Genomic DNA, 14,554 nt, shown 5'->3' on the forward strand with positions numbered 1-14,554 from the left:
TGGACCCCTGACAACCTGGGCATGCTCTCATCACTGCCTTTTTGAGTAAGTGATGGAGCTGAGGCTTAGAGAATTTAGTAGACTTTCTTAAGGCCACATGGCTGCGAAGTGTGGATTTTTGAATTGAACCTGGATTCTGGATACTGGATGCTAATCCATAGTATATTTCCCTGGGACTAATGTGAGTCAGGGGCCTCACCCCCCCACCCCCACAATGTGTCTCCTCTAGGCTCATTTTAGGAACAAGCCCCTTCCTTGCCAACAAAAGATTCTTTCGCCATCTCTTTGGCCAGGAGCCTTTGACTGTGAAAATGGGTAACACTCAATTCATCTGTCATTTCCGCCCCCCACCCCCACCCCGCCTGCCCCATGGCAGTACTCACATAGCTTTCTGGAAAAGGAGAAATCCTCACATTGGTAGGAGAGCTGGCAGCTGTTGGCTGTGGACGGATAGGTATTCCCTCCTCAGGGAATCAGAGTCTGCGAGGCCCTTCCTGGCTTCTAACACTGACTCACCTGGAGGTTCTCCTGAGCCTAGAAGAGCAGGCTATTGGAAATCTGCCTGCCGGGGCTGGAGAGATGGCTCAGAGGTTAAGAGCACTGCTTGTTCTTCCAAAGGTCCTGAGTTCAATTCCCAGCAACCACATGGTGGCTCACAACCATCTATAATGAGATCTGGTGTCCTCTTCTGGCCTGCAGGGATACATGCCGGCAGAACACTGTATACATAGTAAATAAATAAATCTTAAAAAAAAAATAAATCTGCCTGCCCTTTCCCTTTCCTTCTAGCAGGGGATAGGTGTGTCTCTGCTGTGTGTGAAGTTAGAAGGCTGGAGGGAGGCCAGTGTCTCCTTTCTCTGGTGGTGGGGTGGGGTTTCTGTGTCCAGTCTGATGAGCAGGCTCTGTCCTCGGAGCTGCCCTTCTGTCTATGGGCAGAAGAAGTCTTATGAGCCAAGATGTGGGCATTGTTTGGCATGCAGATAAACCAACCCTGAGGCAAGCAGGTGGGCCTTTGGAAAGTGGGAATCATTTTTGGAGGGGATGAGAAATGGAGGCCTGAGGGTCCTCTTTGAAAGCTTCTCTGATAGAACCAAGGACATTTTTGTGTTCATCAAGACAGTTTCCTTAGAAGGGGGTTGCTAAGTTGGATGTCATGGTGTAAGTACCTCCGTATTTGGGAGGCAGAGGTAGGAAGATCACCTCCAGTTCAAGGCCAGCCTTGAAGGCTATAGAATGAGACCTTCCTTGTCTTAAAAAAGCATATCAAGGGGCTGGAGAGATGGCTCAGAGGCTAAGAGCACTGACTGCTCTTCCAGAGGTCCTGAGTTCAATTCCCAGCAACCACATGGTGGCTCACAACCATCTGTAGTGAGATCTGGCGCCCTCTTCTGGCCTGCAGTCATGCATGCTGTATACATAATAAATAAATCTTAAAAAGAAAAATTAAAAAAAAAAAGCATATCAAGAACATAGAAAAGAAAGAGAAGCTTAGCTGAGTTCTCAGACAGCATGAGTGTAGTGGATCATCTATGTGTTATCTGGCCATAGAGGTTCCCAGGCTAGAGAGTACAGTGGTCTTGTGGTTCTAAGTATCCCTTTATCTTTTAGATTTTCCCATTTTTACTAATGACTTCTGCCTTAGTTACCTTTCTACTGCTGTGAAGAGACACCATGGCCAAAGCAACTTCTAAATAAAGAGTTTATTGGGAGCTTGCTTACATTTTCAGAGGGTTAAAGTCTATGATCATCATGGAGGGGAGCATGGTAGCAGGCAGGCATGGTGTTGGAGCGGCAACTAAGATCTTTTACGTTTGATACTCAGGCAAGAGGCAGAGCAAGAGAGCTAACTGGGAATGGTGTAGGCTGTTGAAACCTCAAAGCCCACCCCCATTGACACACCTCTTCTAACAAGGCCACACCTCCTAATCCTTCCCAAACAGTTCTACCAACTGGGGACCAAGTATTCAAATATATGAGCCTATGAGGGCCATTCTCATTTAAACCTTCACAACAGCATTCCTTGGACTTACTCAGGTTCCTGGTCCCATGATACTCTGCTTTTCAAATCTACTAATGTCCAAGTATTTTCTGTAAAGTGGCATGTTTGTATATAATATGTATTCATATTAAATCATCTGTAGGCTGCTTAGAGTACCAAATGCAATGTGAACACTAAGTAATTGGTTGTTATATTGTATTATTTGAGGGATGAAAAGTGAACTCTGAGCATGTTCTGTAAACAGGCAGCTTTTTCTAGGAATACGTTGTATCCAAGGTTAGGATCCTGTTCGCAGGACCTGTGAGGGCAGAGGGCCTGATGTACCTACTCACCCTGGAACTAGTGGTAGCTGGTAGTGTTGGGAAAAGAACTGGACATCACCAAACCCTGGTTTCTTCCTTAAGCCAACGTTAACTCTTTCCTGTTTAATTATTTAGTGTTTAACCTTGTACTGGGTCGCTGTGAGGTTCACGAGACACCATGTATGCACCCCCACTTAACATTCTGGAGTGACGTGTTGTCTGTCCTTGGCAGCCCTGGTCCTGCTTTCCCTTTCCTGGGGACAGGATGGAAGCTAGAGTTGATTGGAGTCTGGTTTTGGCTTTGCTCCTGCTGTTGTTGCCTGAAGGAGCATTCTGGATTAACAGATTGTGAAGGGGGAGCGGAGAAGGCTGGGGAAGAGGAAGTGATTTTGTCTTTTTTTTTTTTTTTTTTTTTTTTTTTTTTTTTTTTTTAATTTCAACTTCAAGACCTTAAGTGAATCCCTGGGGTCACAGAGGCAGAAGGAAATACTCTAGACACAAAAAGCCTGGCTTAATTTGCCCACAGGTCTGTCAGCCTCTCCCAGCTTTCCTGCACAGCACTGGCTCTCTGGGATGCAGGGCTAGAGGGCTGGGGTGTGTACCAAGGGTATTAAGGACAAGCGGGGTGCTCAGGAGGCTCCAGGCTGGGAGCTGACACAGATGAACAGACCAGAAGGCAAGGCCAATGCCTACAGCCCACACTGTCACCCCAGAGCCTGTGACTAATAGTGGCAGAGTGTGGGGAGTGGTGAGTGCAGAGGCAGGGAGGAGGAGGGAGGGGGAGGAAGGGGGAGGAACAGGGAAGTGGTAGGGAGCACCTGATCAGTGCAGCCCTGGCCATCTGCCGGCCCCTCACACAGCCTCTATTGACTGCAATTTGGAGTTTGGAAGAGGATTCTGGCTAGGGGATGAGGAGGAGGCTTGTTGTTGAAATGGAGTGTTTGGGAGGCTGTGCCCTCCCCCACCGCTCTTGCTCCTCTCTAGCTTGCTTCCTGACCTCCAAAATGCTCCTTAAATATAACACTCTCTGCGCCTGATGACTCTCCTGCTGGAGCTTGGAGCTTTGATTCCCCAGCGTGTGACTGCAGCACCGCTCTGCCCCAGTTTTGCCAGCAACTAGAGGCATGCCGCGCCGCCGCAGCTAGCTCCGCTGCCCTGGAGAAGGAATGGGCAGAAGGACTGTGGCCAGAGTCTGAGAACTGGAGATACAAGGAGAGCCTCGGGGATCTCGCCATCCATTTTCTGCTCCAGATACAGAAGAACTATTTGCTTGGAGTGACTTAGCAAGGTCAGGAGGCAGCCCAGCCCTCTGCTGTTGGGGAAGAACTCTCACGAGGAGATGAAGTCAAAAGTCTTGAGTTCACCCTTGAGTTCTTCTAGTTGTCCAAATCTGTCCATGGCCTCTGACTGTTGATACACAGTTTCTGGGTTTGGCTTTGGCCAAGAGTCTTGGGTGTGTGGAGGTGGCATGCTCCCGCTGAATGGTGACCTGTTACCTTTCCAGTCCCTTTCTGGGAATGAAAACCTCAGTCACTGCTTTTGTTGAGTTAGACAGGAAACAGCAGCAGGGTGCTGGAAATCTTAAGGCTTGGAGGAGGCCAAGACAAAAATACACAAAAACAAGACAAGGCAGATAAAATAAAAATGAACATTTTTCTACCTTTGACTCAGTAAATTTTGGAAAAGCCACCCTAAGAGGTTTAGAATAGCACAAACCCAACTTTATGTTAATCAAATGGGGGTCTATGAGCTACAGCCCCAAACAAGTTTTGAAACATGAATAATATAAAACACCCTCATGGTCAGACCTCACCCTATATCAAAGAAGATGGATGTGGGAGTGGTTTCCGATTGCTCTGTTATCCTCAACGTGTTATCCTCATAAGCCTTGAGCAGATATTTACAAGACATATAAAATATTCTGACAAACTTGTCAACAGGGAAACACTTTTAATTTGTCATATTCTGATTCTGGGAGAAAGGGGAAAGACAAAATGCAAATTGGGCATAAAGCATTAAGAAGAGAAAACGAACTTCTCCCAGTTAACACCCTTCTCTTGACCAATTTTCTGAAGGACTTGTTAGTCTCTTTGTTGCTTGCTCCTTTGTTCAACGTCAAGGTTTAGGATTAGTTTTTTGTTGTGTGGATATAGATTAGATGTGTGAATTTTATTTGTTCTTTGTATGTCTGCAGAAGAACATGTAAGATCGTCCTTGACTCCTGTTTTGGGTCCAGTGTAGGGTTTCTGAGAGTCTCTGTTGTATAGTCCAGTACTGCGCATGTTCAGGGCTGTGCAACATTCTGCGTGAAAATACTGTAGATACCCTTGTTTTTCACAGAGGTCTTCATTATCACATGCTGAGTACTGTACTGAGTTTCTTGTGTGTGCACTCTCATGTAATTTACTTTCATCGGTATAGCAGAATGGCCCATACAGAGTATTGATGGGGTGGGGATGTACTTGTTCATCTCTTTCATAAATTCATTAGTTGAGTCAATAGCCCTTCCACTACTTCTTTCTCAATACTTAATATTGTTGGATTTAAAAATTTTGGCCAATCAGGTGGGTCTGAAGTGGTATCATATTAGTTTTCTGAATTTGTATTTTCCTGAGTCCTTATAAAGGTGTGGACCTGTTCAGATGTTTATTACTTCCCCTTCTGAAAGCCCTTATTCAAAGCTTTTGCTAATTTTCCTTATGCTTATTTCTCATAGACTTATAGGAATTTTAAATAAACATCCCACCAGTCCTTTTCTCAATATACAGTGCATGTATTTCCCCCCAGCAAAACCTTTGTGCCCTCCTTCCCCTGACTTTTCTTTGAAGTTGGTTATTTAAAATTTATCCTTCTTTTCTTTTGCAGGTGTGTGTGTGTGTGTGTGTGTGTGTGTGTGTGTGTGTGTGTGTGTGTGTGTGTGAGAGAGAGAGAGAGAGAGAGAGAGAGAGAGAGAGAGAGAGAGAGAGAGAGAGAAAGATTTGTTAGGAAACCCTTACACTCTAATCACTGAGTTGATAGGAAGATCAGTTTGAGGATCATTTGTTTTGTACATTGTTGCAGGACAAGGTTTAGGACTGGCCGGACTCCTTTCAAGTTCATCATTAGGGTGAGATGTGGCCACACAAGGACCTGGGGGGATCTGCTGCACCAGAAAAGTGAGGTGAAGCCAAGCAGGGGCCCATCTGGGCAATGCCACTGTTTACAAAATCTCCTTTTAAACCCCACCACTAGTGGACTCTGTGCTTTGAGGCCATGGAAACCAAAGCCTAGGTTCATTTGTTTCTGTTAGTACTAAATGTTTATATATTTATATATTCCCTAACTTTTTGGGTTTTGCCCGTACCCCAAGGCATTTTAAAATAATTTCCTTTTGGCTTTCTGTTTTCTAGTCTGTGTGGTTATCTTGCCAGATAAGGAATGCTTCGGCATCTAGTTTTCTCTAAAATCATTTGTGCCCTTCCCGAAACGTGACTATTATGGAGCAGCCAGCCCATGGAGAGTCAAGTAGCATCAGAAGAAGGCACACACTCATTCTTAGAACTTATGCCAGTGTGCTCCATTTTCCAGAGAGGGAACTGCTCTGGGTGTGCCGAATGCTGCCCATGAGAAGCATTTGTCTGTCTCTCATGGTCTCCATCATTAATTTATATCAGGGATGTGGAGTGGTCTGTGTCTTATCAGCCACGTGTGGATCCTATTTGGAGGTTTTTCATTATGGACTGAAAAACATGGCATTGATTTCCAGAGTACTAGGGAAAGTTCTTGATCCACAGGCAAAGGGAATCTGTGGACTTTGATTGCTACCTGTCCCACCAGGCCTCTGTGTCACACGCACTGGTACTCAGCACGCACAAGCCCATGCACATATGTGTTCATGCACATTCAAGCCAAAGGTTGATGGTGAGTATCTTCTGTCATTTTCTACTTTAGTTTTGAGACAGAGCCTCTCATTGGTCCTGGAGCTCACTCATTTTTGGTCAGTAAACCCAGGGGTCTGCTTGTCTCCGTTCTCTACCCCCCCTCACCCCCACTCCCCAGCACTGGGGTTCCGATGTGAACTTATATGCCTACTGTAACACTGCTGCTGGGGATTGGAACACTGGTCCTTCTGGTTGGGCCCGAAGCCATCTTTATCCCTTGCCCTGAGACATTTTTAAAAATTTAATAAACATATATAGGTGTTGAGTTTGGAGTTTGGTATGACTACGTTCATAACCCAACCTTGCCTCTCCCTGCTTGTGTGGTGTTACGTATATCAAGACACTGCCCTTGTCACTGCTCAGTTGTAGTGTCTGAGACACAGCTCTGGCAAACACCATGTGTGTGCAAGATCACAAGTGCGTACCCACCCTGCCTAGCTCAGCAGCTGACTCCACAGCCCCTGAGTGTACTCTTGTTAGCAGTGGCAGAAGAACGTTTCTATGGAGTTTCCCAAAGAAGCTGATGGCCAAAGGCCAAAGAATTTAACTTTTCCAGAAATGTGTTTTGGAGTAATGCTTGGGGGTGCTCTGGGCTGGTGTTGAAGTGTTCTCCATGACTGGAGAAATGTGGCCAAAGAGAACATTGACCTCTATATAGAGGGCTGGATCATGGGATTTGGGAGCTTCCCAGTGATCAGATTACCCAGGCATGGAGAGCAATTCTGTGCCCTTTGGAATCTGGTATACCTTGTCAATTCCTGTGCTGAATGTATGGCCTGGATAGAGGCCCAAGGAGCCTTAAAAACACAGTTGGGGCCAGGCAGTGGTGGCGCAAGCCTTTAATCCCAGCACTCGGGAGGCAGAGCCAGGCGAATCTCTGTGAGTTCGAGGACAGCCCGGTCTACAGAGCGAGATCCAGGACAGGAACCAAAGCTACACAGAGAAACCCTGTATCAAAAAACAAACAAACAAAAACAATAACAAAAAACAAAAACAAACAAACAAACAAAAGACCCCACAATTGGGGATGTGTTCGGAAGTCCTGGAGACATTGAACATCACCTGGCAAGGAGTTATGGATGGAGAGGAATTCTACCAGTCATGATTGTTTGGCTGGTGTATCCCTGAAAGTTCAGGGTCCTGGAGAGTGTTCCTTCTGTCTGGTAAAGGCTGGAGGGAGAGAGCAATGAACTGGTTGTTTGCTAACATCATCTTACTAACAGGACCCCTCCCACCAAAAAAGCCTCCTATCCAGGGTGATGTTACACTGGGTGGGAGGAGATGCCCGTTCCCTGCCTTCCTGGGGGTACCCAATAGAAAGAAGGAGGCAGGTGATAAGAGGTACATGCCCATTGACTGTTCCCAGTGGTATCTGCTGGTCTGTCGGTGTTTATCAAGAAGAGCATTACCTTAGAGAGTCAAGTTTGGGTGATGTGTAGTTAGCGCAGGCATGGCTGTAGATTGTTTCAGGCCAGTTTTGGTGGAAAGGCTTATTATGGTTCAGCTGAAGGTTGCTATTTCATAATTAATCTCCTCTTTGTTCTTTTCCACCCATCCGCATTACTGACCCAGATAGTGGATAATATGGGGAAGGCCAGAGAGGAGTGAGTGGTACAATCAGAGAAGCGGTGGGTATGGGAACCTCCAACCTAGAGTTGGTTTGGGGAGTGGTGGGCATTTCCCCCACTTCAAGAAGTTCAAAGTCCGCATTTTTTTTTTTTTTTCACTTAGTTTTCCTGGTATAAGTCTGCTTGCCGCTTGTGTTGCTGCTGATGTGTTGATTAAGTCCTAAGTCAGGCCAGACTGTTGCAGCCACTTGAAAGGATTCCTGACTTGATGTTACCTACTGGCTGCTTTTACCACTCAGAGGTGCTTACCACATGCCCTGGTAATCTGGGCAATGTCCCCAGCAGGAGAAGGGAACTATGAGTTCTCTGTGCTCAGAACTAACTGCTTGGGAGCTCAGAGCCTGCTGGCTACCTCAGCTCGCTTCCCTAGGAACTGACAGTTCTGCTTAAGGTGGTCTTGAGCAGCCTTCCCGGGGACCATAGGCAGTAGCTAGGATTTTCAGGTCTGCTCTGTTAAGAAATCCTGAGGTTGTCTAGGACCCCTTCCCTGCCAAGGGTGTGACCTATTAACTCACCTGGTTAATAGTGTTGGGTGCCTGTGAGTATCCCTCTCCAGAGCTTTTTGCCTCTTCCCTCTTCCCTCCTGGTACCACATTCCTCCGTGCCGCACGTTGATCCCCGGCATCCCTGGTAATCTGTCCCATTCTGGGACAAAACATGTGCTGTGTCTTTAAATGGGCGGAAGTGACTGGCGGTGCTTTGCTTGGGTACTGCATTGATTAGGAGATTACATGGAGCTGCCGCCTGGGGGAGGAGAGTGCAGGTTCTGCTAGGTCGGTGCTCTGATCCTCAAGGCCCTCCTGGCTTTTCCTCCCTGAGGCTGCTCATGGCCGGTAGGAGGTGAGGGTGGGTGGCTGGCGGCCAGCCTGACTGGATGCAACTCCAGGGCTCGCTCAGCTCAGGCTTGCCAGAGTACCCATCCTCATCAGAGACTGGCAGTGGCAGCAACAGCCAGGGCAGCCGGCTCCAGCCTGGGGCTGGATTTGCCCAAGCTGCCCTTGGCCTCTGAGCCCAGCTGAGAGCTGGGAGAGGGGCAGTGGGAGCAGCAGCAGCAGCAGCACTTCTCTCTCTCTCTCTCTCTCTCTCTCTCTCTCTCTCTCTCTCTCTCTCTCTCTCTCTTTCTCTCTCTCTCTCTCTCCCCTTCCTCCTTCCTCTCCTTCTCTCTGTTCTCTGTGTTTAAGTCACATTATATGGGATTCTGTTCTTTGGGGGACTTCGTCATCTTTTCCACTATGTCCTGGGACCTCCGGAGCTCTGACAGGGATGCTAAGGACACGGTCAGTGGATTCTCGTGACTGTACTAATGAAAGGATTCAAGCTCTCCTGGTAAGTGAAGGATGGATAAGGTGCATCCTTCTCCATCTCCCTTCACCTGTGTGTTCTGCCAGCATCCTTGTCCCCTTCAGAGGTCTCCTGGAGACAGGCCTGTCTCACTGGGTGGGCATCAAAGTGTCAAGACAGGGGTGACAAACCCTAAAAAAAAAACCCCAAAAAACAGGGTTGGAGTCCTCTCCCTGGCTCAGCTAGCACCTACATCGCTGTGGTATTTTCTCCCAGCATGCCCACAGTGTCAGGGGTCTGTCGAAGTCGAGAGGCTGTAGAAAGAAGCTAGTAGAAACCGAAAAGAGTCTCCCACTTTGAGGGTTTGTGGTGGTTGTACACAGAGAGGGAACTTTACGCAAAGACGTCCTTTCCCGTGTCTTGCAGTTGTTCTGGGCTGAGGTCTTGACTAGCTCCCTTTTCCCTGGCACTTAGGGTTAGCCACAGCTGAGGCAGCCTCTGCCCTCTCTGGGAGGCGGCTCCCTCAACAGAGTGTTAGGGACCAGGCTCCATCTTCTAGGATCCCCTTGCAGGGAGCGTGGGCATGCGCCTTGAGGCTTGCAAGTGTCTGACTCTTTCTGGGCTTCAGATTAGGACAGAAAAAGAACTTCTGGTTTGGAGTGTGTGGGGATAGTTATATTCTAGCTGCAGCGGCAGGCAGAATATTTTTTACCTTCTGTTTTAAAAATTAAAAAAAAAAAAAACCCTTACTGTTCCTCTGTTCCTTCTTCTCCTTTGATCCACTGAGGACCAGATTTGGTGGGGGGAGGGAGACTGTCTTTTTTGTCTGCTTGAGAAACTACAGATTTTGCTTGGAAAACTTTGTCTTACCAGGAATCTGGAACCCCTGCAGGGCAGCCGGTGCAGCTAGCTGCCCAGGAGGAGAAAGGCTCCCAGGGTTAGGGAGGGGGGGGGTGCTTTAACTCCTTGAAGAGGGTGGAGGTAGGAGGAGGAGGAGGAGAAGAATAGCTTGGGGCAGCTCTCTGCAGGGATGCGGCCAGCCCACCTTCATTGTGGACCTGCTGTCCAAGCTGGGCCCCCGGGGTAGGGGGAGGGCATTCCTGTGGGTGGCGGGGTGATATTCAGAATCAGGGATGCGATCAAGCAGGTTAGGCAAGGAGTCTTAGCCTGGCTGCAGGCCACTTCTGGGTTTCTAGAAGCCCCTACCCAAACCCCTCAACCCCCACCCCCCAGCTCCAGCAAAGTCTAGCACTCCCGGTTGTAAGCACCAGTGTTCTTTAGAGGGACTTGAGAAGGGCAAAGAGTGGAGCGGAGTTCTGCAAGATTAACTCATAAGAACTGCAAGCTCCCAAGCGTGGTGAGATCTGGTGACTGCTTAGCCTTGAGCTGCTTCTCCTCAGGAGAAGGGATCACTCCGTGGGGTGCTGAGTCCTTGTGTGGAAGCCTCTCCTTCTGGTTTGGGACAAGGAGTCACACGCCCTCCACCCATCCCTGCTCTTGCTTCCTTGGGGGCTTGCCTATCGCCCTGTGTTGCAACACTGTCAACCTGGGTCTCTTGTCATCAGTGATTCCAGGCCCACATGGGTGGTCAGAGCTGTTTTCACTCCTCCGTGGAGCAAACCCAGGCATCCCAGAAAAGCGCAGGTGCTTCTGGGAGCCCAAAGACCCTGGGCTCAGCATCATAATCACTCAGCATCCTTCTCCCGCAGTCAGCATCCTCAGCTTGGGACCTAGGTAGCCTGGCTGTCATTCAGATGAGACATCACTTTAACACAGGAGCTTCTTGGCTCAGCCTGGCTCAGGTCCCACAGGGACATGTAGAGATGTTTGCCTTTGAAATCTGTCGTGAGTATCTCTTGACGCATTTCAACAAGGAGAGCAGTGCTCAGCTGGGAGCTGTAATTGGCCAACCTTGTCTTCTTCAGATAAACAAAATCGGGGGATAGTTCTGTCATTTCTGTCAGTCTGGATGCTGTTAGGACCCTCTGTCTCACGAACGGTAGATACTCTAGCCTGCTGTGTCCCCTCTTTGCGGTTGTGTTGTGGCTGTATTGTGTGCCAAGTGGCCGGCTTCCTTTGGCATTCCACAGAAGGTGTGCTCGACTCCCAAGAAGTGAGATGATGTTGGCTATCTTATCCTGGGTGATACTGCATATGGGAAAGGATGGGGTTAGTAAGCTTTCTAATGTTTGAAATCATCTCTAGGAACACTTCTAGGATGCCTCCTATGTAGAGGCGGCATAAAAATGGTGGTACTTGTGTTCACAGTAAAAGCAGGTAGCGGTCTACCCCTTTTTGAGATTTACTTTGTGTCAAGCTACATTAAGTACTTTGCATGTATCAGCATGAGCCATGCAGTTCTACAATTATGGCCCCTCGTTTTACAGACTGTGGAACTGAGGCAGAGGCTAAGGCACACGCAAAGAAGTCAGGCTTTGGGTTTGCTGCGGGGCCATATTGCAGCATTCCACCTGTTCTTGGTTACTCTTGCACATCACTTTCTCTGTGTGTGAGACAATATTGTATACTGCCCCTTTCCCTGCTCTGATGTCCCGTTAGATCCCTTAACTAGACTTTGAAAATTGTAGAAAAGTCATCTCATTTGATTCTCACTATATCCCAATGAAGTATCTGTTCTGTGTTGACGATATGTCTATTCTGCGATGGAGCTGGGAAAACTGAGGCCTAGAGTCATAAACTGTTTAGGTTAAATTTATACAGCTAGTCCATGAAAGGGTGCAGTCTGGCTTACTTCACTGTTATATGCACATGAGTTCAAGCATGTGCTTGTGTGTATGTCTGTGTATATGTCTGTATGCTCTGTATGTGCCTGTGGAGGCCAAATTTGGGTCAGCATCTTGGTGCCTTCCTCAAATGCTTTCTACCTTATTCTTTGAGAGCAGGTCTCTTTACTGAATCTGGAGCTGAAATTTGGGTTAGGCTGCCTGGCCAGTGACCTCCAGGGGATTTCTGTCTTTGCTCTGCTACACTGGACCTACGTATGTGTGAGGACTACTTCCAACCTTTGACATGGATGCTGGGGATCCAGACTCAGGTCCTTAGGCTTTTATGGCAAGGACTTTACCCACTGCACCATTTCCCCAGCCCCTCATAACCAGGAAAATCATAATAAAAGCAAGATGTATCTATGTTGCACCAACATTTCCCCAGACAAGGTTCAGGGTCTGTAAGTCTGTATACTCATCCATCCCTTCATTTTACAAATGTTGATCAAGCTTTCATTATTTTGTAGCCCTTTGCCTGGGAATGTGGGAGTTTAAAATGTGTAAAAGGTCATGTGTTACATTAGCTTTCTAGAGACTAGACCTCTCTCCCAGGCAGACTGAGCCCCCCCTTCCCTCTATACGGGGCACAAGCTAGTCAGTGCCAAAGGCCAGGCAAGTGCAGTGAACACCTCTAGAAACTGGTTTCAGCTGATGGAGCAACAGAGTGAGCGTGTTCTTAGGGTTAGGAGACAAATGAGGACTCTTGGATCTGAGCGGTTAGTTAAATCAAGTTTTGCTTTACACCACAACTTCGCCATAGCGCGCAGAGTTTCAACCTTATAGGGGATGCTCTAGGTCACAGGCTGCAGATGTGTGTGACTGGCCAGGAGCTGCCTTATGAGAGAAATCCCCCACCTTCTTTCTCCTTTATCAGGGAGGAACTTAATTAAGTCCACCTCAAGAGTTGTTGCGGTCATCCCATCTGCTGGTAAATCTCTGAGTACAGTAAGGGCTGCAGTCGGAGAAGCTGGAAGGAAGTGTGGTGAGCAAGTCCGGGAGGGAAATGTCACATTTTTACTTTGGAAGGCGATGTTCCTTTGTCTCCACATGGCTGCTCTCCCCCACTCACTCTTTTTGTGATGTCAAGTTATCTCCAATTCCCTCAGAGCCTCAGAACGGAGTTTGCTGTTGTGAGGCCACTCCCTCCAGATTGCTGTCCCCCCCACACAGGCCCTGGCAGACTGTGCAACATCTGTCTGGATTCCCTCTGCTCCTTTTCCTGCTCTTCACATCTGCTGGGTTTGGTTGGTGGTACAGGCGACACAGAGCCCGAGGCTGCCATAGACCTTCAGGAAAGTCAGTACGGGGGAGAAGCTGATGATGGGAAAAGATTACAGAAACCAGAGTGAAGGGAGCAGCCATGATCTGACACGACAGGCAAGCCCTTCTGTGGTGAGAGCTCAGCCTTCTCTAGGTGCTGTTAGATAGGCAGATAGTAAGTCTCAAACCCCGGACAAATGGCGAACCGAGGTGCCTACTTCACAGGTGTGGAGACAGGGGAGCTTCCATGCTGCGTTCCCACTCCCGCTTCAGGATTGAGAGTGCCTCCCCATCCTGCTCTCTCATCTCCTTCCCAGGTGACTGGATAGTCAGCTGACTGGCTTTTGTCCTCATTTTCCTGACGTTAAGGGCCAGCCATGTTTTATTGACGCCGAAGGTCAATTGTCCATTGTTTTCTTCTTCTTTCAGATCTGTTCATGAAGGATGCCCTGTTCCTTCCCCATCTCTTGTCTAGACCACACTCTGTCTTCTGAGGTTCTTCCTGAGAGAGTTGTGCTGTGAACATGGGGGAGCCCAGGAGGCCACTACACACCCCCTGTAGAGCCTGACCTCACAGCTTCCTGAAGAGGCCTCCCTGAAGGGAGGGAACAGAAGGCTGCGGTCTCTCAGTGGCCTGAGAGAGGACTCACATATGGCAATCTTGTCGCTACCTGTTAGCCTGCCGTGGGCCTGGGTAGGGGCCTTCTGTTTACCTTGGGTGGTGGTATTTTTGAAAGTGGGATTAAATGCCAGTCCTGGGTAGATGAGTTATCTCTCAGCTTTTCTTTTTACTAATGGTCTAGAAAAAGGCCACAGTCCTTATAGCGTGGTAGCATGTGCTGTAGACGGTTGGAGTGCATCTTTAGCCAGCAGGGGATAGTGAAAGAGAAACGTTCATTTGAGAATATTAAATATTCATTTACAAACGCCGCACCGCAGGTATGCCCTCCATGAACACTGAGATTTATTTTATCACTCATGGTATAGAGTTAAGTTTCCACATTCATTTCAGAGTCCTGCATGCTGATCGTCTAAGATTAAAGTCTCTCGGGAGCCAGACAGCCCAGGGTGATGAGCCAATCTGATGCTGTAGATTTCTTAAGATGACATACTCTTCACACATGTCACTCAGGCTTCTACAGTGGGCCGGCAATGGACGTTCCTTGCTTTTCTGTGTCGTTGTGACCACCATCATTCTTTTTAGAAGAAGACATTTGCTGTCTTATGGTGTAAACGTAAGGGTGAGACAAATTAGATGCCCAAGTTATCAAAGCTCTTGGCTTGGAACCTTTTCTCTGGTTACTATAAGATTATGTCTAGAAAAGATGATTCTGTGTTTTTGGTGAAGGAACTTGAAGACAAAATACCTCTGGTCTCA

At 47.9% G+C, this 14,554-nt stretch overlaps 1 protein-coding gene across 13 annotated transcripts in view; it reads left to right on the forward strand.

Moving 5' to 3' along the window:
- Gramd1b (GRAM domain containing 1B) overlaps positions 1-14,554 on the forward strand; it is a 245,783-nt gene that overhangs the window by 154,015 nt on the left and 77,214 nt on the right. The window contains exon 1 of one of the 13 annotated variants that reach the window (XM_028866289.2): positions 8,954-9,175. The exons of the other annotated variants lie outside the window; for them this stretch is intronic. Coding sequence (XP_028722122.1) covers positions 9,153-9,175 — 23 coding nt within the window. The 5' untranslated portion in view covers positions 8,954-9,152. Of the gene's footprint in view, positions 1-8,953; positions 9,176-14,554 lie in introns of those variants that run through there. 13 annotated transcript variants of the gene reach the window in all.

Source organism: Peromyscus leucopus, chromosome 7, assembly GCF_004664715.2.
Source record: "Peromyscus leucopus breed LL Stock chromosome 7, UCI_PerLeu_2.1, whole genome shotgun sequence".
NCBI classification, from domain to species: domain Eukaryota; kingdom Metazoa; phylum Chordata; class Mammalia; order Rodentia; family Cricetidae; genus Peromyscus; species Peromyscus leucopus.